The sequence below is a fragment of the Cinclus cinclus genome, chromosome Z, assembly GCF_963662255.1.
Source record: "Cinclus cinclus chromosome Z, bCinCin1.1, whole genome shotgun sequence".
NCBI lineage: Eukaryota > Metazoa > Chordata > Aves > Passeriformes > Cinclidae > Cinclus > Cinclus cinclus.
Window position 1 is genome coordinate 68,908,531 of NC_085084.1, and position 26,901 is coordinate 68,935,431.

General features: G+C 35.5%; 1 protein-coding gene across 1 annotated transcript in view; it reads right to left on the reverse strand.

The window, feature by feature from the left end:
- Positions 1-520: 520 nt before the first annotated feature.
- Positions 521-26,901, reverse strand: part of NDUFS4 (NADH:ubiquinone oxidoreductase subunit S4) — a 47,577-nt gene continuing 21,196 nt past the window's right edge. Inside the window, exons 3-5 of the mRNA XM_062513576.1 lie at positions 8,599-8,771; positions 5,070-5,143; positions 521-729 (exon numbers count right to left, since the gene is read on the reverse strand). Coding sequence (XP_062369560.1) covers positions 626-729; positions 5,070-5,143; positions 8,599-8,771 — 351 coding nt within the window. The 3' untranslated portion in view covers positions 521-625. The remainder of the gene's footprint in view (positions 730-5,069; positions 5,144-8,598; positions 8,772-26,901) is intronic.

Consider the following 26,901-nt stretch of genomic DNA (forward strand, 5'->3'; position numbering starts at 1 on the left):
GGCTTAGCTTCACTTTTCAAGATCATCCCGAAGAAACAACTACAGTCTTAATCTTTCAGACTAAACCTGCTCCACAATCAAAACAAAACCCAGTGCTTTCTATTCCAGTCATAAATGCTTCTGGAATAATGACAGTATTAATTTCAGCAGAAAGGAATTATATAATATACATTTATACAGAACAGTCTTAAGTTATACCCATTCTTTGCTCTTCAACTGCCACTACTGTTTTGTATAGAAAGAAAAAAAACCCAGCTTTTATTGAAAGACTTTGTATATACAAAGCTTACTGAACTTATTAAACTTCAGAAGTTTAAACAGTAGATATAAAATTACCATCAAAGATCAATCATAACCCCTAAAGTTGCAGCTGATTTCAAACATTCCTTTTGACAGATTCCTAGTACAGCAAGTTTTTAGAAGTATGAACACTTCAAATCTCCTCTATTTTTAGGGAAGTTTGTAACAGGTTCAATTGGAGACATGAAAACCATTTTAAATAGACATCACAAGAGGCATCTGCAGTTTAAAGGTCAAATTTATTAGGAGATTAAGAGATGTATTATACATGGACTATAAATACAGCACAGCTGACTTTATTCCCAGTCACACAGCCAATGCCAACCTATTTTGTAGACACTCTTGTTCTTTTGTTCCAAGAAAAATTTGCACCATAAGACTTGGATTTAGGTTTTGGCATCTTCTTCTCTTCAACATCATAACTCCAGCCTAGAGGTTAGGGAGTAATGGCAGGGTGAAACAAGAAACAACAAGAATTATATTCCCAGCATACAATACACAGCAAATGCAACTAAAAGGTTTTAACTTTGTTTTTCAATGTAGGCACCCATTAATCTGCTCCCTTCTAGTTGGTAAAGGAGAATAATGAAATGCCATAAATGTGGCAAATGATCATTGTGTGAGATGGCAAGACCTGACTCATACTACAGACCTCCATGCAAAAAACTTTACAGTCATCAGTGAAAAGCTCAACAGGGAAGACTGTCCTGTAAGTTCATGGCTCCACAATTGCATAGCACACAGAAGCACTCAGGCTCTGTGTACACTGGCACATGAAATGAAGAAAAGTAAGAAAAAACATGCCATAACATAACATACAAAAGATCCATCTCAAAGGCTTGGAAAGCTAAGAAAAAAAGAAGGGTGTGAGGATCAAAAAAAAAACAAAACCAAAAAGCAAAGAAAAATCTTCAACATTAGAAAGGAGTTTAATACTTAACATTTTTTGTAAGAACATAAAAATTAGGAATAAAAAGAAAAGGGAATGAAGTGATAGAAGACAAGTAAATTATGTGATAGTTAAGCAAGAGAAATGCTTAAAAATGTCAGAAAAGAGGAGGTGGAGACATTAGTGTTTATGTAAATCAAAATGCAAATTGATTGCAGCCTCCAGGTGCCTGGAAAGTTGCCAGGGCAGCACTCAGTATTCCGAAGTTTGGTCTCTTTAGCTGCAATATTTCACTCAAAGTTGAGATACTTCAGTTGAAGCCAGAAGTGGTTAAATATGCAGTTTTAAGTGACACTCATAAGAAAGTACTTTTCCTTCCTTGGTTTTAAAACTGAAAGTTGCAATCCCCAAAATGCTTAACATATATGTGAATTTTTATACTTAAGGTGCTCACAGTAAACACTCAATACACCTACACATCAAAATGTTCTGTAAGATACACAAGTTGTCATGTCACTGCCTCAGTTTTGCGTATTCACAAATGTCACACAAACACTTTCTTCATATTTATTAGTCTTAACCAGTGTTAATTTCCAAGTTAACTGTTCTCTGTAAGAAACACTGATCAGAGATTTTAAAAACATATTCTTTCCATCTGTGAGAACACTGGCTTTTGCCTCCTGTTCTGATTAAAAATATAAGCTTGAGTAAACAGCCAGAACTAGATCCAGAGACAGACTTCAGTATTGCAACATTCAGCATTGTAACACCTAACATTGAGACACTTGGCTGCTGGAATGGAATCTACAGCCCCAAGGTATTGCTTCATCTTTTTATACACTTGATGGAGAGGGGCCGAGTGCCTCTAAAAGAGATTTGCAACTGCCAGCACAACGACTTGCACTGCCACAGATATCCAAAATGCTTAAGGTTAGTTGCATCTAACTAATGATTGCAAGAGGCCACCATGTGATTAGGTTCCACACTTTGGAACAGACTCCTTCAGACCGGCACTTTGAGGTGTTCACAACAGAGAGCAGAGGTCACTTTCAGAAAAACACCAGATGCTGAGGGAAGTTACTCTTGCTCAGAGCCCTGCCATACAAGCCAAGTAGAGAGAAAGCAGATTTCACCTTCTCTGGAAGAACACCCTCACCACCTGACTAAAGGTTATTGTGGAGTAGAAAAAACTCTCCATCCTTGTTACTTAAGCTGTAAGTTTTTAAACAACTGCTTCAGTGATGTCAGACAGGACAAAAACACAGATCAATAGTCAAGAATTTTTAATTTCTTCCAGTTAAAAATGCTTCCTCCTTGCCTAGAACTCAGACCATTCTCAGTTGTAATATTTGGACAGCAATGTTTCCTGTTACTGTATCCAGAGCTGCTACTCCAACATTAGAAAACACATTAGATGGGGCAGGCAGAAAGACAGCTTATCTCCTTAAGTTCTTAAGGTGAGAAAGAACTCCGAAGTTTACCAACTGTACCAAATTAACCTGCAATATCTAGAATTTTCAGAAATTACATTCCAAGTTCTTAAGGAATTCTGTCATGGAGAATTTGTGTGGTTCATACAGGAGGAACAGAGAGAGAGAGAGAGGTAAGTATTAGTGTTCCTAGACTTAGATATGTCTCAATACTATCTTGGTTAAGAAGCTAATTTTCTAATTTCTAAGTTCTCTTAAAAAGCAGAACTAAATAATGTAAAATTTGTATTTCTAGCTACACATGATATTGAAGCTATCACTACAGAAAATATTATGCACATATCATATGCATAAATAGCAATGAAATCACAACTTAGGCAAGCCAGCATCTACAGAAAAGCTTTTTGCATCTCAATTATGATAAAATGAAGTTCAAAAGCTAAATGAATATTCAACTACTAATATTAATACCAAGTCTTAGCCTTAGTTTAGATGATTTCATGCACAGTGGAGTAATTTCTAGCCCAGTGAAGGCATAAACTTTCTACAATGAATAAATGCATTTTACTTGAATCTGTATTTTGAAAAGGCAAAATATAACATCTATAAAGAGATGACGTAAGCAGGTCACTACATTAATTTTTTCTCCTGTATACTGAATTGTTCAAGAAATAACATGAACACTACAGAAGCATATATGTAGCTATACCAAATTCTCCCAAATTTCATTTGTTCATAAAATAGCAAAATACACTAATAAAATTGCACAGATTATCCAGTGTGATCCTATTAATTTCTTAGATAACAGAACTTATTTTTCAATAAAATCAGCATTACTAAGCCAAAAAAATTTACATTCAAAGAGGAACAGACAAATTAGATTCTAGCCTTTACTATTAAAAAGTGCAAATTAATTGCACATCAAAAATTAAATAAATTGCATATCAATTTCCAAGGACTCCCTTGTCTCCCAGCCTTTGAGACTGATCATTTGTATGTTATTTTATGCCATTTAATGTGCAATACATCTCAACCATGTTTCTTAGATTTATGGGTTAATGGACTTACCATGTTTGTGGTGCACAATATCAACCATCTAACAACTTTGCATAATTTGGTCTGACCAAGGAACTACTATTTACCCCAGACTAAATATAGTTGAAAGCTGCAGGCCACAGGGAAGACTTCTGAAGAACCTTACGATTCATGTGCATTATTCCTGGGTTTATCTCAATGCAATTAATCTTCACATTCATAAATACTAAGCATCAAGCTTAACTTTATAAGGAAAATGGAGTTGATTTAAAAGGAAAAAAAAAAGAACAAGAAAAGAGAGCAGCAAAAAATTCATGCTAACACTAAAAAGGACCGCTAAACATTCAAAAGGCTGAGATTAAGCGTACTGTTTGTGGTGCCATAATTCTGTCAGGAAATACAATCCTAACTAAGGACGTCTAAAGATACATTGCCTCTGATATAACACTGGCTTAAAATTATTAAGTGATGATACTGAATTTTCTATTGTCTTTTTCACAAGTAAGAATAATCATCAAGTGTATGTGTTTAGACTCTAACGCTGGGGAGAGTTAGGCATAACATCCTAAGTCTACACGCTCCTCATGGGGAGCAGCAAGGGGATGTGCTGATCTCCTCTCTGGTGACCAGTGACAGGACACAAAGAATGGAATGAAACTGCATCTGGAGAAGTCTGGACTCAACAGTAGGAAAAACGTATTCACTGAGAGAGCATGGTCATGGGAACAGGCTCCCCAGGGAAATGACCAGTACACCAAGCCTCTCAGACTTCAGTAAGCATCTGGGTGATGCTTTTAGTCATATGGTTTGCTTTTAGGCAGTCAAGTGAGGAGCAGTAAGTTGGACCTGATGATCCTCTTGGGTTCCTTTTACCATAAATCTGTGCAGCAACATAGCCAAAAATTAAGTCCAACATGCTTACTTGGTAGTAATTTAATTTCAGTTTTTCTGATTATCAAACATTTAAAAGAATTCAGAAAGTTTCCCTTAGCAAGAACTGAGATGCTCATGTTATGCATTCAGGCAAAAATCACACACTGCCATGCATCTGGTACACCAAGCCTGGGATACACCTGAACTATTAACCTTCCTCGAAGACCTGAGCAAGGTCTCATTTAGCTCTCATTCAAAACAGAGATACTTGCAAAAGCATTTTAATATACCACATTTTAATAATATTAATGGCTGAAAACACCTTTTTAGAAAGTGGAAAGTCTAGATTTAATGCCTCCAGCACCCCTGGAAATATCCCCTATTCCCATTTTCCTCCTCCTCATGTATAACACTAGTGGTCTATTAATTCTGCAGAACAGAGGGAAGGTATTTATCCTGCACTTATTCTGTTGTTAATACTTAGAGATTAAGATTGCCTGTGGAAGGATGAATCCCTCACAGCCCATACATATAATACGTACCATTTTTTTCAGCAAAAGCAATGGCATCTTCTTTAGTAGAGAAAGTAAGAACCATGTTGGATAAAGGATCAGCTCTGTAAGTAATCAGATAACAATTTTTAGACATACTGAACATAGAAAAAAATTGTATCTGCATCTCAAATGTTAAATCAAAGCCTGTATTATACAGGTCACTGTAGTACGCCAATTCACAAACATTCAAAAGGATTTTTAAAAATTATTTTTAGGGTCAACACTTACTTTCGGCAAAGTATTGTTTTACTCTTCCATTGTGTTAAACTTCCCTCATGACTACTTGCAAAAATTAATTGGGTTGTTAGACAAACATGTCTAACCACTTGCTAAGGATATCGTAAGTGCTCTGCAAGACTCTTTAATTTAAATGTGTAAAATCCCTCTCTTCTTGCAAGATGAGGAGGCTTAAGCTAATTCTGAACATTTCAAGGAGACCAAGAGTCTGTAGAGCAGCTATAGGAAGAATAATCTCAGACAGAAAAGAGCAGAATACTGAAGTGAGCAGTGAACAAAGTAACCAGAAACTGAAAAGTACATTCAAAAATATTGAGAGTTCTGCTTTGGCTGAGGTCACATGTACCACACAATTCATTCCTACACAGCAAGCAGATCACAGGCCACAAATGAAAATGAAGCTCCAAAATGCAAACCACTGGTTAACTAATTACATAGTGGTTAGTTTTAGATGACCAGGTATTCCTCAACATCATGAATGAAACACCATAAAGTTTTTGAAACAAATTTGATTCTCAGTTAAAACAAAAAATTGCCTTATTTGTTGCTATAAAAGCTCAATTTATGAACCATGATAAAGGATGGGGGAAAAAAACATAGGAGCTCTAACTCTTAGAGAAATGAGATACTGGTTGTAGCAACACAAAGATAGATAAAACCTCCCTGAGACAACACCGCCTATGAGCCTGGGAGACAACTGGAAAGACAAGACCAAATTGCAAAAACTATTGAAGGAGCTGTCTCTCAACTGCTCTCTCTTTGAAGCTAGAAGGATAAATGAAGAGAAAAGACTGAAGATACGCTGAACTCTCTACAATAAAGGGCAAAGCTTGTGACTGGAGAAGGGGGAGGGGAAAAGGGGGAATCTTGCTTCCAGCAAAGACAGCAGTGTAATTTTATCTGATGTACACATGGAAAAATGGAATTCACTATATATCCAATATATTCTCCAATATAAAAATCAGAAACAAACAAACAAAAACCACACAACAAACAAACAAACAAACAACCAGGACAAAGACAGAAATTACACTTTTGCAAGCCACTGTGATGGGCTTTCTTAAAGGCATTTAAAGATTTCTCTTACAAGAGCAGTTAAGTGAATTAGGAGCTAAGAGTTAGTTGATGACATGACCAGTGGAGAATCAAGTGTACTGCAGTAATGTGACAACATTTGCTTATCATTATTCTCTTCCATGACTGGGGATAGAAAAATCTTTTCAACATTGCTAAAAACAGACAAAGAAGATTTAGGTTTGAAATGTAGTGAGGGATCAGTGCCTAATCAGACCTGCAAATATGGGAAAAGTCTCCCAGGACAGAGGCAGTTGGGAAATGAGAATTGTGCAGAAATTATTAGTTCTGTTTTATGTGGAATCATCCTTCATTCAATTGAGATATATTTCTGATTTACTTCCATAAATGAGCTATCCATGTAAGAAAACTGGATTTCATGATGTCCAGCATGATGTCCTGATAGTGTCAGTAATATCAGTGCTGCAGAATTTCCTATACCTACCCCCAACCCATGTGTTCTATCAGTGACTGAAAATTAGGATTCCATGTTTTGGTCTTTTATGAGATCTCATACAATGAAAACTTTGCATTTCCCATATTTCTTTATTTACAGCTTTGTATTAAAAGGTGTACTCAGGAGCCATCTTCAGGCATTCTTGTAACAAAACTTCCCAAATAAAAATAAATGCCATGGGTTCATTTTACTTAGATTTGTAACTGGATAGTTTTCATTGAAAAAAAAGCCGAAATAGCCAAGAAACAAGTGCAAAAGAACTGCAGCCCCAAATAAGACTGCAAAATGACAGAAACGTAAGAAAGACCTACAGGTAAATAAGTATATTTAGTTCAGAGGAAAGAGGGCTTTAATATCTAGACTCTAAAGAGCTCTAACCCACTAATCCCATTACATTATGCAAAAGTAAATGGAAAATTGTCTAAGGAATTTTCTTTGCAGAAATTAACTCTCGAGAGAAGAAACTCTTAGATATTTTTGGGCACTGAATGGTAACACCAGAGTGTACACTAACAGTTTTTATGACAATGCCTTAAAAATGAATGGATACAAACTAATTTACAACACCTTTAACCCAACAGTGTCAATTCTCAACAGAGGACCTTTTTTATCCTACCTGGAGCTTGCTTACCCATGAGATATTCGTTTCCCTACCCAAAAAATAAAAACATATGCAGAGTCTTTTCAAATTTTTATTAGAAATCAGTGCAACAGGAAGACCTGATTTCAGAGTTACTTTGAACTAGATTTCAGAGTTACTTTGAATTAAATTTCTGGATAATTTATGTTACATATATAAAAAAAATAATTTCTGTGACTGGATTTAGAATGTTAATGTATCTCAAAAAATGCATCCTGAAGAACTGTTTAATCCTGTTTAAGATTTTAAAGTTTTTTTTCAATAGAATTTTGTATTCTTTGATGGTAAGTGCTACTATCATTGTAGCCAGATATTTTCAGTACACATTGTGCTCTTTCTGAAGGTTGAAAAAGTACCTCTAGTGGTGGATTTTCGTTTATGTCTAATACTTAACTATTCTGAATATGCCTCAAAGGAGACAGCTCCATATCAAAATTACAATATTGTCAGAAGAATTGCTGGCATAGTTCTCAGAGTTCACAGAAATTCTAACCACAGTGTGAAATGTAGGTACTGTATTCTCATAAGGAAAAAAGGAAGAATTAAAAATTAGATGCATACAAGTTGTAATTACATCTCCCAATTACAGTATATTTCGCTAAAAGCAGAACTTTGCGTTTTTAAGAGGTCTTAATGCTAATATTGACAATATTTTAACAAATAGAGTAATATTTTAAACAGCTGAGCTTGTTGTGTTTTTTTAAATTAGTTATGACTCCAAATTTTAGATCCTCAGGACAAAAATAAACTGCAAGTATTGTGGGTTTTGTTTAGAAGATGCAACTGAGAGCTGAAAATGATTTACTACTTTATGTAACTAATGACCTTCTGGCCCTGATGCTGCCACACAGTAACATCACCACAGTGTAACTAGTTGTTAAAATCTTTTTCAAACTCTTCCAGATGATGTAATGAGCTTCAAGAATCTGCTTTTAAACATAACACATCATAAATCATACAACAAACAAACTCAACCACTTACTATAAGGACTGTTATAATACAATCAGATTTAAAGGTAGAAAGGATATAGAAAGGATATTTCAAATTTAGATTACTAGTGAGAGTCAAATATAGAAGAAAAGTATTTTCAAATTCAGTAAGTACTCACGTAGATGCCCAGCCCATTAAAGGGTTCTCCCAGCGCTCCCTGTTATCAAATTCCATCTTCCATTTCTTTGTATTGTTAGCTCCTGACTGCATTGCATTACGTGCTGGAACAAAAATGTGAACTTTTCTGGTTTTGATGTGCTCATCTGGAACACCAGTTAAAGTAGTGATATCCTAAAAAAAAACCATAATGCAACTTAAAAAAGGGTTTGTAAGAGACTTGTAAAAAAATACTGCTTATGCTTTTTACATAATTTCATGCTTTATTTTTAAAGCCACAAAAGCTGAAAAAAAAATTAGAAAAATATGTTATGACTTCAGCTGAACACAACTGAAGGTGATACATGTTAGGGCTGCTTTTATTCTGCTTCCCCTGGCTGAGCTAGGTTTTGCTTGGATCAGTTACCTGAGTTGCATAGCTCCCATCTACAAAACAGCTAGAGCCAGAGGAGGGACAGGACATTTCCTCCCATCCTTCTCTGTCCACAGCTGCTAAGTCAGGACTGCTTCAACTTCCACCAGCTAAAGCAAATGTGGAAAACTGCAAACACCTTCTTCCTCAGGAAAATATTAGTGTGTACTGAAACACTGACAAATTCCAAAATTTTACAGTAGCATTAGAAGCCTGAACCTCATATGAACAGGACTATTTTACCAAAGTACTTGCCAGCCAAGTATGTGCTGCAGTGTAAGTGCTTTCCCTTGGGCTTATCTCTATCTATTATTAAGAGACACCAACACCTATGCTGGCTGAAGAAGCTATCCTTAGCACGAAGGAAGAGGCAGAAAGCAACATCTTTGGCACAATATGTCAGTGATTGTTTGGGACTGCAGAGAAGGTACTAGAATTCAGCTCTTATCTCTCCAGCCATCAGTTATTATATAAAGTTGACCCGCTCTTCATATTTCAAATTATGACTCAGCATTTGATAGTTCTCTGGATGTTCAAGATGAAGAGAGGGACATTTGATGCTTGGTAACATTCTTCAGTGTATTTGTGAAGGACAAAATTATTTAGGAGATTCCAACCTTCAAAGAAAAAAAAGATTTGTAGCATTGTACATAACCAGTAGTAGGATACACTCCTTTACTAGGGAGGGATGAGCCTTCCAAATAAAGCTAATGAAGATAAATCTTTCAAATCAGCCTAAAATATTAACTGACTTTTAACAAGCATATAATAGGGAAATACCTTACAAGAACTGCTGTGAAAAGTTACCCTCAGCAGCATCTGATATAATTAAAGTGAACATTCTTGCTAAAAACTAAACAGTAATTATGCAAAATTAACCTGTCAGTTCACCCTAGTAAAGACTGAAAGCAAACATCAAATCCATCTCTAAGGAGGTTAAACTACTCCTGTTCCTTACATACTTAAAAGGCCAGTGGGAGCTCCTCAGTCTCCCTCCCTGCCCTCCCGTCCCCTGCCTTCCTTTTCTTCCCTGCTCTTGTCTCTCTTCTGGAACAAGTAATAAACTGGTAAAAGTCCAGAAAACTGCAGCAAAACTTTGGGCATATTGAACTCATCCTGACAGTATTGCCATGACTTGAACGAAAAGTTTTAAATAGAACACTGTCATTTTACATAAAATGTACCTACTAACTTTGAGATTTTGCTTTGTGACAAACTTGAAACTTCCTGATGCAGTCACTAGACCATCTTTTCAAATGCAGAGGTTCCCATTTTCAATTTTACTTCAGAAAATTTAGGAGATCAGTCCCTTAAAATTGTAAAAGGGAGGAAGTTTAAAGCATTTGACTTGCATTTGTAATGAGGACAGCAGGGGCAACAAACAAGGATCTACACTAGCTTTCCAACTTCTGACATTTCTACCCAAACTACCACAACAAACTGTCAAAGTATCTTAACAATTCCATTATAAATGCTTTCATTAGGACCAAGTCATGCTTATTTTCAATATGAGTCTAGCAGTGATATGAAAGAGAAGCAGTACCAGCTACTGGAATGTTGGAACACCTATGTAAAAATACCTTCTGACAGATCGGCATTTCTCACTGCTGAATCTTAAACTTCAGTTTAGGAGGGAATTTGCTTAAGTTTTTCTGATTTGAATTGGCAAAGCGCTTTGTTTAAGGAGTTTTTACCTTCAGTAAAGTTTGGTGGGGATTCAATGTTTCAATTTGCTTATTTATACAAATAGGCTGAAATATTAGCCTTTATTTCTGCATTTAACAAACAGGAGAAGATGCAGTAATATTCACAAAAAAAATATTTTTCTGCTCCTAAACAATGGTATGTGCAAAAGTGCTGGGGTTGTTATCATAAAATACTTTTAGATATATAAACTTCAAAATAACTCAAAATGATTTTATTTTTTTACTATTATTACTCTCAGCATCTCATAAGTTCATGATGAATTGTATGCTTCAGATTTAGAAGTTTTTGAATTCTTCCAGAATAATCTGGAGCTATTAAAATAAAGATACTACATTAAATAACATTATGGACATATACTATTTTCTCTTTTGAAGACTTAACACCAGAAAAACATAAAAATATTACACAGTGCATACAGAACACAACCTAAAAGGAGGATTAAAATCAGCAAATACTCTATTTATTTATGAGACAACCATAGTAAAGAAATGTCTAGACTTGTTTATCTGGATGAGAGTAAAACCAAAACCCCAGACAAAACCTTCAAGCAATGTTTTTTGGGCACTCAGTTGGCTCTAAATCAAGGTTATTTCACTAATAATACAGGATTAATCCCATAAAAGTCTTTTCAAACTGAAAATTAAAAATCAAAACCTGCCTGCTTTCCAAAACTGAAATATCTACATGGTGTTGCTAGCTCTCCAAACTTACTTTCATTATAGCTACAGTTTTCATGCCTTCTGGGAATCAAGCAATTATTTATTGATATCTTCCCCATTTTAAAAGCTGGCAATTGAACAGACAGTTGTTAGGACAATGAGTTTCTGGTTGCTGAAGCTCAAGTTGTCCTGACATAAAATCACTGATTTTGCTTGCTGTAGACATGTAAGGTACTGTAGCATAGCTGAGCTGTTGCCAAAGATATGGAATAAAAAGGCTTGGCGTCTATCACATACTTGACACCTAAAGAGCACAGAAGCTCTAAGATTCCTATTCCCTGTAGGCGCACTCTTAGTCTAGACAAACTGATTTCTCACACTTTTAAAATGCATTACAACACTCTATTGTGATCATTTCATCCACAGAGCTCCAGCTAGTGACAGAAGAACCTGTCCTTTAAGCGACATTTCAATGGGCTAAAGCTCCCGCTCCAAGATGCCATTAAAACAATATAATACTTGAAAAGAACTATGCTGCATTGGGTTGAACTCTTTACTGGGTCTTCAATGCTTTGTTCTGAGTTTAAGTTCTCACTGAAACTACCTGTGAACCAACTTTCCAAAACAAAGATATTTTTGACAGCTGGTTTCACATTACTATCTTTTTTTTAAGTGTTCCTTAATGAATTTTGCTGTATTAGCATATTAAGATACTAGTGAGGTGTTCAGCATTCAAAATCTTAAAGATATTAGATGACAATATAAAAGACTTGAGATTTGAACTGTATAGGTTTACTAAAAATTAATGGCATTTTAAAAACAGGCACCTAAAAGGTGCATTCTGACATTCTGTTTTTCTTAATGTATACATTATTTGAATAGTAAACTCAGATTTTTTTAATTTTTTTTTTTTTTGTAACTCAAGAAAATTTTAATACTAATTTTGAGGCATTTTGTCTCTCCTTGGAATAAGCTCAAAGGAACAAACCACTTTTTTATTAAACAGCAGAAATCACATAAAATTTCTTACAATGTTTTTTCTTTATTACAACTTACATTTTTTAAGAATGTTTGTCATAGTGGAAAGCCTGATAAAGCTGTTCTGGGAAGGGTAGTAACAAACAAAATGTGCTATGCAGCAATAAGAAAAACTGATTCACAGAGGCAGTGTCAATGAAAGCACTATTCACCATGAAGATGACTTTTAAAGGAAATGAGAATTTCCTTTTTTTAAGTACTCCACTAATAGCAGGAATTCCAAAGGGGATGAGAAATGGAACTCTCTAATTAAAGGAGAGAGACAAAATGAAAGTAGTTCTGAAAACAAATGGTTTTGAATAGATGGGTCAGGTGTGCATAAAGGTGTCATGTTTCTTCTATGGCATTTCCTTCGCCATGAAGACAGAAACTGTACATAACCACTGTTAACTACCTACAGTTTAGCACTCCCCCCCCCCCCTTTTTTTTTTAAATAAAGGAAACAGGGAACAAGCAATGGGAAGTTGATGTCAAAACACAGAAAAACCTCCCAGCAAGCTTCCAGCAACCACCCAGGATTTAGAGTCTTGCTAGCTGCTCTCTTTTCAATACCAGAATTTCACACATTTCAATGACCATTATGACTTCAAAGAATCAAATTTTCATCATTGTCCGTCATCTGCCGGTTGATTTGTATAAAGGAGTTCTTCTGCATGCATTCCAGACAAAGGGCTCCTTACTTTCGTGGCTATATATCAAGTTTAAAAGTTCTATTTGTGACAGTTGTGTCTGTGGTAAATTAGGGTAACACTGAAGGAGTGCAGCTGCTCCACAGGAACCTCCTTTTTGGCATCATTTCACTTAAATAAAAACTGAATAATTAGCTTCTGCCTTTATGAAACCACAAAAATGCCACTGGCCTTAGCAATTACTTCCGGTTGCCCCACCTACTTAACCTCAACAGTTTTACACTTGTTAGAATGGAAAGCAGAAGTTTTCTGTACTTTATAGGAGTTTACAACAGCTTGCTCTCTTCCCCACCTCCAACATGTTTTACCAGACTAACTACGAAAAGTTTTGCTATAAATTCATGTTGCAATTCACTCTATTTAGAAGTTGTTATATCAAAGTACAGAACATCTTGCATAATACCCACAAAGTAGTGGCTGTGAAAAAGGTTTTTTATTTAATGTGCTCAGCTGCTTAACTGTAAGTCAGGATCAGAACATTTATGGTTCTACATTTCAGTGCAATATTTTTTAAGGAAATGCAAGAGAACAGAATCTGCTATGTAAATTGCACATGGAAAAGTGGAGCAGGATGAACTAAACATGGTCAGACAACATTTATCTAACAGCTACAGGCAGAACAGGGGGAAAAAGCATATTTGCCCTTAGGAAACTTCATATCACACAGGATACAGTTTTCTTTCAGGCTTCACAATCATTTTGCACTATCACAGTTAACGGTGAACAACATGGCATTACTCATAACATATTCTTCCATATAGCCATCCTGCAGAATGATTAATAAAGAAGCTGAAAAAAACACCTAAAGAACTGCATTTTTAAAAAGAAAACCAAACACTGTAAACAGGAAACAGAGTTTGACAATAACAAAGATTTCATGAAAGCTTCCATTTAAAGAAAATCTTTTCTTCACAAGCAGTTTTGCAAAAAACTAAAGAGAATCTGAAAGTGGAGAAAAGTAGCTCTAACAGAAGCAGAAACCATCACATTACTGGAATCTAGCTAAGTCCACTATAATACTTTTTAGACTGCTGACTGCCATTATGCAAAGGAAGTGTCAGCATCCAAAACAAGCACTGGTAGGTTCAGCATTTCTATTCATCAGTTTGTATTTCACAGCTGAGGCAGTACTGTAGCAACCATAATGTCTGAGCATTCATTGCAGTTGCAAGAACTCCTTGAGAACTTCCCTGTTGTCCTGCTCTAAAGGCTCAATACACTTTCCCAGTACTTTACATGCTTAATATTCTTCAATACTTGCTTGTATGAGATACTACAAATAAAATGGTGTAACACATTCCACACACCATTAAATTTTACATGCTTAATATTCTTCTGTACTTGCTTGTATGAGATACTACAAATAAAATGGTGTAACACATTCCACACACCATTAAACCAGCATCTCTTTGAATATGTGATTTGAGGAAAACACTAGAGAACAGCAAATAGGAATAACAACTGGAACACGACTTCACAGTAGTAAGTAGAAAACATCCTTCTCACCAGTCCTTTTACATCTTTAAACCACTTCATTAGAAGCCTGCAGCACATCCCCAAATTTTCTAGTTACATCTCTGCCAAAAGTCACAGAAAACTGGTATTTATAAAAGTGATTACCGGCAAATTATGGGGAAAGCTGCTAAATTGTGTTTTTGTTAGTTTAAACTACAACACTGAAAAGAAAAACAAAAATCTGTGATTTTGCACTTCTCAGTACCCTGCCAAGACTCAAAACAGAGAGGCATTTTTTCTTGACACACTTGCAAAAAATACCAACCATTTAGCCTGCATTCTGATGGACAAGTAAACAAATTCTTACAAACTTAAAAATGAAACAGTTGAAACACCTAAGTCCCAATTTCAGCACTGACAGATTATATATTGTTCAGTATAATTTTTCTGCCAAGAAATAATCACAAGAACAAAAATGTATTATTTATTAATACTGTATTTTTTTTCCTGTAGCAATATGTCTTAGCTGTATAGATGTTATCTCAGTAAATAAAAAGATGTTAAAAAAAAAAGGAAATCAAATAGCTGGGTTTACACTTCGGTTTCTCCATATATCAATATTAAGAAAATTAGAGGAAAGCTGGGACAGTCAGGCGCGAAGAGTGTATTTTATAAAAATAGATTGATGTTGCTACTAGTACTCATAAGAGACTTCATTGTAGCTGCAATGTTCTTCAAATTGACAAAATGACAAACAGTGCCATTATCTTGAACAAGACAGAAAAAAATCTGAATTACAGAAGATCGTGCAAATTGTTTTTCTTTTACCCCAAAAATATTTAGAGAAAGTATACTTTCTAGCTCATCCAAAGCATAAGTAAGCAAATCCTGCTTGTACACACAGACAAGTGGCTAGGTCTTTTTGAGAGGACTTTTAAAAATAGTTTTCTACAATGCATGTATTTCAAGCACTTTACTAGAAAATCACAATGCTCATATTAAAAAACATGCAAGAAAATCAATTAGTGAAGAATAAGATTACAGCCTTATTACAGTCTTAGTTTATCTGCATTCAGAAAATGAGAGGGTAACCAAACAAATGAAACAATCTGATTTATCTCAGAATAATATTCATTATAGTAACGCTTCCCTACTTTACTACCATAAGCAACTGCTCATACAGACACTATTTCTCAGTGGAAAACAAGAGAACAAGCATGAAAGAGCTTGGAAAGAAAGCAGACAAAAGTACTAACAGATAGACACTACCTAGGATAAAGAACTTTGTAGCTATTCCCCTGGTTAGTTCAATTTTGTATATACTATTAAATAAATAGCATATTGAAATTTACTTGTAGTTCAGCGATGGCATGTTTTTCAAACATATTTTATTCAGTTTGCAGTTCTGATTATTTACAATACAATCCTAACATAAGTCACAATAAAAAAGATTGTCTTGCAAAGCTACACAGAGTATTTCAATATTATCTTGGTGAATTATTCATTACCAATGATTTATAGTCTATAAAATCCACTTTTGATCACGGACACCAAGAGCCTTAATCAGCATTTCAGGATGAGGTCTTCATATCTGAAGTGAAAGCCAAAATTCAGGCTACTCCTGTGCACTAGAAATAATTTCTGTACTTTTTGTGTGTTTCTCATGCCGTTTTAATAAAGTACTTACTTTTCACATTCATTAAGAGTGATGTGTATTTACAAAGTAAACCATAAGCATATGATTTAAATGAATTTTTTAAGGTCACTGTTTTACAGGAAGAAGAAAATTTAAAATTATACTATACTTTTTGCCCATCTGAAAATCTTAAAAAGCTTTTTTTAAAGTACAAATTAAGAAAATTTCAAGAAAAGGCCCCAAGAGAGTTCTCAAATTCAGGTACCACTTGTTTCACAATCTTCAGCTTTTGGAAATGGTTTCAATTGATGTTAAATATGTGGCTTTTTCTCAAAGCTCCCTTATCCATTGAAGCTGCAAAAGACCCAAGGCAGCAGATCAGGGAAGATCCTGCAGGGAACTAGGAAACTACTTACACACAGGTAGTGGAATTGCTACTGTGAGGCAGGAACACCTTGGTCAATTCCTAATCTCACCTGGACAGCAAATATTCTAAGGTCTGAGCTGTTGAGTACCCCCTTTGGATGTACAGCAACATCTTAGGAACTGGTAACTGGTGAATTTTTAAAATTATGAAATCCTAAGAAAAATTGTCACTACAGCATATGAAACATCAATAGTGAATTCAGTTTTAATTAAGTAAAAATGTCTCAGGGCTGGAAGCTAGAGCAAAGAATACTAAGATTTAAATCCCATTATCATTCCTTTTCTAGTGTTCTTTTCCTTTCACCTCACAACTACCAATTAATTAATTCCCTACTGAATGGTAGTTGTGGAGCAGCATTTAACTTTAAGGTTTAAAATTTAGCAAACTATTTAGATTTCTGTTTATTCATCAAAGGTGAGGGTGAAAAAAAAAGGCAAAATGTAGTGGTTTAAAGTTTAACTTGACAGTTTCTATCACACTACTGTATGGTCTACTACTGAGAACAGTATCAAGAAATTCAACCAATGCCTGCCTTCATTGTGAAGCATGTTCTCTATTCTTCACATCTCCTTTATAGAGAAAATTATTTCTGTAACAGATCTTTGCCCATACAGTTACAAGTGGGGTGAGACACATGAGAGAAAAACAGAAGTAAATCCCCAATCAAGAAATGCAAATTTAGAGCAAAATCCCTGTTAGTGCATGCTTTTTAGAAGAAGAAAAGTTGCACTTAAGAAACTACAAGGAAATCAGACCTGTTAAAAGCTGCCCCTTACCCTAAAGCAGGATGTAATGCCTCCATGTAATATGCATGCACTTTAGAAGTTGAAAGAAAGTGTTAAATAGTGTACATAATTTCCATACACAGCAGGTAGCGATGCAAGAAAAGTACTGACACAGTTACCCTCATTAAAGAGATGCACAATAGAGAACTGTTATGCAGTGTTAGCATATTGAAGGTCTATGCATCAGGGATGTTGCGGCTATTAACAGCTTAAATGTTCACTGTATTTTGTTAATTAGTGCATATAGCTTTTAAACCTTAACTGTGTTTTAGGAGGCTCTTTCCTAACAGTAGCGCAGTCATTACTTCCTGGTGGGAATGTAAAGGGCTGATGGGGCTACAGCTGTTTCAATGTAATCAATAAAATACACCTTAGTACCACCATTGGATAAAATGGGTTTATTTTCATTTATCTACATAGCTGGTTAAAGTTGACAGCTTCAAAAATCTCTCTCTAAAAAAGCTGGTTCACAACTGGAATATATTCATATTACTTCACAACTGGTTTCAGCTTGTTGTCTCTAGAAGTCCATCCCTGTAATCAGTGTTTTGACCTTTATATGTTTGGCCTTTACTTACAGGACAGAAATTATGGTCATATATTTTCTAATAAAATAGAGATAAATCAATCATCAAATAAATTCAACTTGATATACTATGTATTTCCTTTCAGTTTTCTATTGCTGTAGGAAAAAAAAATCAAAGGAGAGAACAATGTGCAATTGTGTTTACTAAATGGTGATAAAAAAGTAAGAATTTGTATTGGAAGCGGTCATTAGAGAGATCTTCAACTTCTGACTCAACAGATGAAGGATGAGTTGATTCAAGAATGCTTTTAAATACAGTCAATGCAGCAATAAAAATGTGATCCTAAGAAAAAATACAAACCAGAAGAACAAAAAAATAAAATACTAATGCAAGCGAAAATATTTATTTTAAAACAGCTTCTGCCTGGATAATATGATACTCAATAAAAACTTCAAATACATGATTTATACAGATGTTGGCCTATGTAGGAAAACAGTTACCTATTTTTATATGTGAATTTATGTGCACATCCAGAAAATGAACTCATAAGTAAAACCAACAACTTCTGCAAAAATTTTAAGCTGAATTACTAACCAGTCATATTTTTTCAGAAATATCTGCAACATAATTAAAACATCTTTAAAAAAATACTCTTTAGTATGTCTTACCAGCATTTTGTAGAAATTCCTTATCGCTCCGCTTCTTCTCACTTGTTAACCAAGTTTTCAGGGTAATGGGTAAGAGGATAAAAGTTATTTTCCCACCTGCAAAGACTTTCTTTTGCTTTAAACTTGGAGTGAGTAGAACTGAGTATGCCAAAAAAGCTACATAAGAGACTAAGCAATTTCCCTACAGTGCATGCTTCACAACCCAAGAGCTAAATGGCATACTGTATCTCTGGATTTGAGCAGTAGAGGTTCCCTCCATGGTCCACGTCTCCACTTAAGATAGGTTAGCTTTGCCAATGCAAAAGTACTTCAGATACCTCACAAAAATGCCATCAAGAATTTGAAAAGCATCTGATTCCATCACTGATGATCTGAGTCAGAAAGCCCTGAAGAAGCCCAAAGCTCTCTTGCAGCATGACAATTCCCATTTAATTACCAGGCTTTCCAGACAAGGAACATTTTTCCTTTCTGACTTGATAAAACGATTCAGCTAGAACTTCATGACTAGAAACAGCTTTCATGTCTGTACAAGGAACTTATCTTAGGATTTGCGATCTTCTAGCACTTCTTAGGCTAGAAGTTGTGGTTTAAGTCTACAACTTAGTACTACAGAAACGCAGAAATGCATACTTGAATGCACAGTAAAAGGAGCACTGTACAGAGAATTTATTCACTATTCCTGACAAGACAAAAAGAATTCATGCCATCTACAGAAATATATCGTAAGATGGAATAGGGATACTAACTTGGGTGTTCTAGAAAACGTTCAGATAATGGAACTGTTTTATGAGAACATGGAAATACCACCCTTTAAAAAGAAAAAACATTGAACAAAACAGCTCCAAAAAATGCAGTTATTTCTTACTCCTGTTGATTACTTGGTTGTAGCAATGACTTACTTTTATTCTTTCTAGAAGGTTAGAAACATGATTTGCATATTCAGACCTTCAAAATCAAGTAAGTATTTGCATGTTGAATGACCCTTTGGAATCCAAACTAGACACAGCACAATGACACCCCTTTAATTTGTTCTGAGCAGCCATCACAGCAAGGTCATCAAAAGCATTATTCTTTGACAGAAAATGAAATACTATGTAATGAAATAATAAAAAAAAGCCTACATACTTTTCAAAAAGACATACTTTGACCACGTGCTCTAGGTTGAAGCCTTGAAATTTTTGCATAATAATGCTGTATGAAGGAAGCACAGACAAAAGAGACCCTTGAAAGGGTTGTGTAACCTCAACTGCACACCCCTCCTTCCAATAGCCAGCAGAGAGAGCACTACTGTGTACCAAAAGACCCTAAGACCAAAGAAGTCCAAATTTTTTACCTCAGCCTAAACCCAAAATAAACCTACACAGGGATGAGAGGGAAGTTGCCCTCATGGATATAACAATCTATCACTTTATACAGGGTTCTGAGCTATCTGCAAGACGTACAGTTTCCTAAACTGAACACCAGAAGTATTTACAACTGAACTTTAGTAATATAGCAATATTTATTGCTCTTGGAAGACAGACAAAGGTGATGCAAATTTCTTCACTTGGACTATCAGAGATACAGAAAGCTTTTTTATCACAGGGAGTAACTTGTTGCCTACAGACATTCTTACAGAAATCATTTTATCAGCCAGCTGCGTTTTCCAAACCACTGCAAGCTTCATCAAACTACAGCTGCTTACAAAAACAAGTTGTAGCAAGTACTACAGACTGAATTGAGCTAGGATAGTCCAACTGAGGAGAGATTTAATTGCCAAACACCAAAATATAATAAATATGCAGTACTGGAAGTATGTACATAACTAGATAAACTGGTAACTACACCCAAGCTTGTACTGTAATTAAGCCCAAATGCAACTACCAACTATAAAGAAGGATATGTTAAATTATTTCAAATGGAAACAAAAAAAAATAATGTCTAGAAACAAATATATACTCTGGCAGACAAGAATGGTGTACATGAAGAAAGAAAGGTTATCACCATTTCCAGAGTAATTAAACCCTTCAAATATTACATTTCACTTAATCCACTTTTTTAAGTTAAACAAGGTGTTTTCCTCCCCAAAGCAGTATTTCTTAAGTCTTTGCTGGGTGAGGGGGATCGGAAAATGGGGGAGTATGGAAAATAACTTTTTAAAAGATTATGTTTTGCAGCAAAAATACAGCTTCACACAAACTACTGCTGACTGCAGAGTAAAGGCCTTCAAGCATTTAACCCTATGCAAGTCCACTCTTAAACAGCTTTACTGAAGTAGATGTGCATGTGTTTTTACTTCCTGATGGTCTTCTATTTTGAATATTTTACTTTTACTGAAATATCTAATTTTGAAATAATTCTAGAATGTAGTTTCATACCTTACTCAGCCTCTAGAATCATTCACACATCAGAGCAGTTAAACACAGAACTGCAGATGATCAAAGGAAAACGAAACACTTTCTAAAATCTTGAATTGCAAGTACAATACAGTTCAAATCTAAGCTGATCACCTGCTTACTTGATACAACCATTATCAAAATACTTCTCCAAATCATAGGCCTTATATGCAAAGCCCCTTTGCACCAAACTAGAAACTGTTTCTCAAAACATATTTGCAAAGTAAAGGATGGGAAAAAATATTTATTGGCCTAATTTTACATAACAGCTTCATTATGTTTTATTCATTTTTCACTATTCTAAAGCAAAATGCAAGCTGCTGGTATAATTTAGAGGAAAAAATAAATATAAGGAAGACAAGTCATAAGAGGAAAATTTGAGGCTAGAGAGAAGGAATGAGTAATACTAAACCCTCACCAAAATTACCATCATGGTACTCTGTGTGCTTTGAATATGACAAGTTCTTATCAGAGCAATACATATAAAGTATAGAAAAAGTTGTAAGTTAGATTCCTCATCTGCAGAGGAACACTGTCCTGAATTGAATTATGGTAGCCACTTGAATAAATACTGCAGCTAGATGGATTAAATGAAAGATTATTGCAAATTCTGTTATCCCATTAAGATAATTTAGAAACAGCTTCATCCCACCCTTAAGGAATTAACCCACAATGGGTTAACAGCATTTTGGAAACCAAAACATGGAACATCCTCTATATCCTTATTATTTAGCACAGTGGCAATGCTTGGAGAATTCTTCGCTGAAATAGTAATTTCAATAAAAGAAAATCTAGTAAGCCTGTCCTTAATAAATGCATACTTTGCCAAGTGTTTCTCTGCACTGAGTTGCAAAAACAGCTCCTACATACAGTCTTCAGTGCAATGTCACACTGTCTCACACTTAATTTTATGACACATTTCTTCTTTGCTTTTCAGAGTGAAGTGTATTATATACTCTCAGTTCTTGGGAAAGCAGTGATTACACTTTCAAATGCATGTTAAAGCGTGATTGGCTATGTCCTTTGTTTCATAGCACTGTAGACTATCAGACTGAGTTTTGAAGAAGTTTCATCATTCCAGACTATTTTTCACTTGTTTGTATATTTTACTTTGAACTGCAGTATTATCACTGTTTATTATAGTAAAGTCTATGTTTTTTTAATCAAACAAAGATTATACAATTTCACTAATTTTTAATCCCAGGCAAAATTGGGATTTGGATACTGAACAAATTATGACTCAATCCTGAAAACACCGTGTGATGTTTGCTAATAACACAGTCTTCTAGAAAAAATGGACTGGAGTGTTTCCACAACTTTTTTGTGGAAAAGGTTCTTATTCCGAGAATACTATGAATACACTGTTACTCCTGGATTATCTAGTAGTAAAGATTTAAAACAGGCACTAAATGACACTTCTACAAAGCCAAAAGGAAGTTGCTAAGATTCTTGACACAGATTTCACAATAGTAATTAGAATCACGGAAATCACTGCAAAGGCCCATAAGATAATTGAATCCAATTGTTAACTCAGCACAGCCAAGCCCATCACTATGTCCTCAAGTACCACATATACACATCTTTTATACATCTCCAGTAATGGTGACTACCACATCACGAGGCAGCATGTTCCAATGCTTTACACCCTTTCCTGTGAAGAAATTTTCCTAATATTCAATCCATTTCCTCTTCTCCTATGAACTGCTGCTTGGGAGAGGAGACCAAACCCATCTGGCTACATCCTCCTTTCAAGTAGCTGTAGAGAACAATTATGTGTGCTTGGAGCTTCTTTTCCCCAGGACAAACACCCCCAGCTCCCTCAGCTGCTCCTCACAGCACTGGTGCTCCAGAGCCTGCCCCAGCTCCATTGCCCTTCTCTGGACTCACTCCAGCCCCTCAGTGCCTTTCTTGCACTGAGGGCCCAGAACTGGACACAGTACTCGAGCTGTGGCCTCAGCAGTGCCCAGCACAGGGGGACAATCCCTGCCCTGCTCCTGCTGCCCACACTATTGCTGATCCAGCCCAGGATGCCATTGGCCTTCTTGGCCACCTGGGCACAGCCTGGCTCCTCTTCAGCTGCTGTCACCAGCACCCCCAGGTCCTTTTTTACTCACTCTTCCTCAGCCTGTGGCATTGCCTGGGGCTGTGACCCAAAAGCACAACTTAAGTCTTGTTGAACTTCACAACATTGGCCTCAGTCCACCAATTAGCCTGTCCAGATGCTCCTTCAAAACCCTGCTACCTTCCAGCAGATGTATACTCCTGTCCAAGTTGGTGGCACCTACAAAATTGACTGCACTGAAGGTGCACTCAATCCCCTTGACCAGATCACCAATATGGGTATCAAACAGGACTAGCTCTGATACTGAAGCTTGGGGAACACCACTTATGATCACTACCAACTGGATTTAACTTCATCCACCACCACTATCTGGACTAGGCCTGTCAGTATTTAACTCTTGGCCATCCAGGCTTCCCCCGAGTGAAAACTACACCCATCTAGGCCATGAGCAGTTTGTTTTCTGTTTTCAGGAGGAAGATATGGGAAAGGATTTCCTAAAATTCAGGCAGACAACATCACAGCCTTTCCTTCATCCATACTGACTTACATCACTGGCCGAGGCTGCTGCAGTATATGGCATTTTCAGCTCATCTTGAGTGAGCTGAAAGTATGGGCTCACCCTCAAATAAAGGTTCAGATTTTCTGTGCCCAGTTTGGTTTATGCAACTTATCTTCAGTGAGTTTGTCTACAGTCTGATGGAAAATGGTCCTTTAATGAGGTTCAGTACTAAGACTTCTGAACTGTTACTTAGAAAAGATTAACTAGTGGTATAGATAAAACAACTTCAGGACACGCGATGAAATGTTAATAGCATTATTCTATTTAGCCTTTCATGCTTGTAATAATCTGCCCCTACATGCTCTCACCAAATGATAAAATATCATCATTTAACCAGTAAAAAGTCTTTTTATTGATAAATATTTGTGGGAACCTTTCAGGTGCAAAGAGCAACCTCCACCAAAGTGCCTAACTCCAGGCTAAACATCCACAATGCAACCTTACCAGCACTGACTGGGAAGCCTGCTTAAAGCACACATGCTGAACTGGATGACTTTTAGCTACACACAGTATTGATGCATCCTACTCACAACAACTGAAACAAATCATAGGAATTAGAACAGCTCAAATCCCTGCTTCAGGAAAAACCACTTCAACTTTTTATAATGACAATATAATGATATATGTTATACCACACACACAAACAGTTAAATAATTTGAAACATTACCTGAGTGAGATTTGCTGCTGACAGCCTTTGCCCTCTATAGCCCAAATTTCCTAATGCAAGCAGGGTCTTGAGAGACTACTTTTCACACAGCTATTTGTCCAGAATATGACCTATTTGGTGGCCAGAGAATCAAAATGTGATGCAAGAACTGTATTTCTGTTGAGCTTTGTTCATTTTTTATGTTATTTTCTTCAGGTTTTACTGTTCATTAAAAGGTATTTATTCAGTATTCACTGAAAACAGCTAATAACTGAGACAAAAATGTAATTTCTTGGATGTGTTCTACACAAGCTGAGCATTTAACTCCTTTTACATTGAAGAGACACACTTTGTTTCTAGTGTGATGAATGTGCTTTAAACCACTAGTTTTCCTGCTAGTTCATTAGAATTAATTTTTCTGTTGTATTCAACAGGGCCTAGGCTACAGTAAGGAAGTGACTGACTACCACCTAATTATTCAATGTCAGGATGCCCACACCTCTTCTATTTAATTTGTGCTTCCCAACACAAGGAATATTTTAGCACTGCTAGAACCAAATCATTCTGTTCAACAAGTTCTAGCATATGCATGTACACACAAGACTACAAGGTCTACAAGAACACTGGAAATAAAGATTAATTTCACTACAGTAAGCAATTAAATGTTTTCAACAACCTTAGTATTACTCTACCAGCCTTGTAAATAACAAGCTACAGAAGAGTTCAGTTTCAAAACAAGTTGCAAGATGAGAGTGACAAACAAGGATAACCATATCCCCTCTTCCACCTGTTCTTGCTCCTTCTGAAATGCAAGTAAAAGCACCTACAAGGTGACATCCAGCTTTAAAAAAAAAATTAAAACATGATAAATACAGCAAATCCATCAAAATAGGATATAATGATTTCTAACAATCTGGAATAGAAAAGGGTTCCTTCAAATTAAATGTTAAGCATCGATTTCCAGAGTACAGTTTAAATACAACTCACAAGGAAATAATGGTTTTATGCTTTGTAATATTAATTAACAGAATAACACCTGTAATATGCTAAATTAGTCTCAATTGGTTGCAATTAATCGTACTTAAAAATAGGAAATATATTGCAGCAACCTAAAATAAGGTAAGATAGTACTCTACTTTAACATGAGATTTAACAGGTGTCTAGAAAACTTCTCCTAATGTTGAAAGTGTTGAAAACTACATCAAACACTGAGACAATTTTCCTTACTAATGGGATATAATTTTTCCTCTTAAAAGAACATTAATTTACAACATTTTGGAAACTATTCCCAAAATTTAATGAAATCCACAAATGACGTTTCTAATTTTCTGTCATTTTGTTTCAGGCCCTGTAATAATCTAAAACAGAAAAAAAAGATTTTTGAGTTTAGAATGTGGACCTACATGCACAACATTGTAAGAAAACACTACTTAGTCTGATATTTAACCTAATTATTCAAGAAATAAAGATAATCATCTTGATTCATTTTATGTATCAAAAGAAATGGCTTAATGGCTGACAATATGAGATCTCAAAAATCCTCAGCAAATATGAGAGTTTTCAACTTGATGACAACATATAATGACATTAGAAATATGCACTCCATGCACAGTGTATTTACAATAACACCAAGGGAACTGAACAGCTGTATTTCAAACTAGTTTCACTTTAACTCAACTGGGTGTATAAACTCTCACAGCCAGACAGCTAACTTTGGATAAGGCACATTTAAATTCAATATGGAACATGGAAGAGTATTTTTTTGTGGGTCTGTCTTTGCAATGTAGTCTTTTCAGACATATGTATCCATAACCCAAGGCCACAATAGGGAAATGTGATACTTTTAAAGCATTATAAAAGCTGTATTCAAATATATACATGCATATGTATATTTTAACATTCAAGAACAGTGCATTTAGAAGTTATTTCATAAAATGTAGGTCTTCTGTCTTGTTCAATGTTATTTACACATCGACTCACGATCTCTGTACAAATTTCCTGATCCCTAGTTATGCAACTAGACTAGAGATAATATTTGCAAGAATCTAGAACTATTTTTTTCCTTAATTTTAAAATCCAAGATTATACTCTTATTTCTTAAATTCAGAAAGAAGTTTATGAAGTCTGATTTCTTTTTTACTTGTATGTAGATTATTACTGCTACATCTATATACAAAGCATGAGAGAAAAAAGCCCCAAAAAGTTGGTAAAGTGTGGGGTTTTTCCAACAGCCTGTAAAACTTCAGCTGTCTCAACTTGTACATATCATTACAAAAGTATAGTTTATAAATATAAATTCCGAATATTTCGTAGGTAGTTAGTATAGCTTCAGGGATACAAAAAAGATAGCACAATGTGAACTGTCTGGTACATATGATAGGAACACTCTTTTCCTGGACATTCAAAAGTGATATGAAAACCAATGAAATGCATGCTTCTGCTGTGATGCATTCCCCCCAGAAGTCTTACAAAAATTATACTATTGAATAATGTAAACATAAGTGTCAGGTTGCATCTAGAGTAACAGACCACACATTATGGAAGAAGTTACAAGAAAAGATTGCCAAATTTCTGATCTGCTACTGATTAGCAGAAGAATGTTATGCATTTGTTTCCAGTTGTAATCTAATCTTCATGCATATTCAAAAGCTAGAGTGT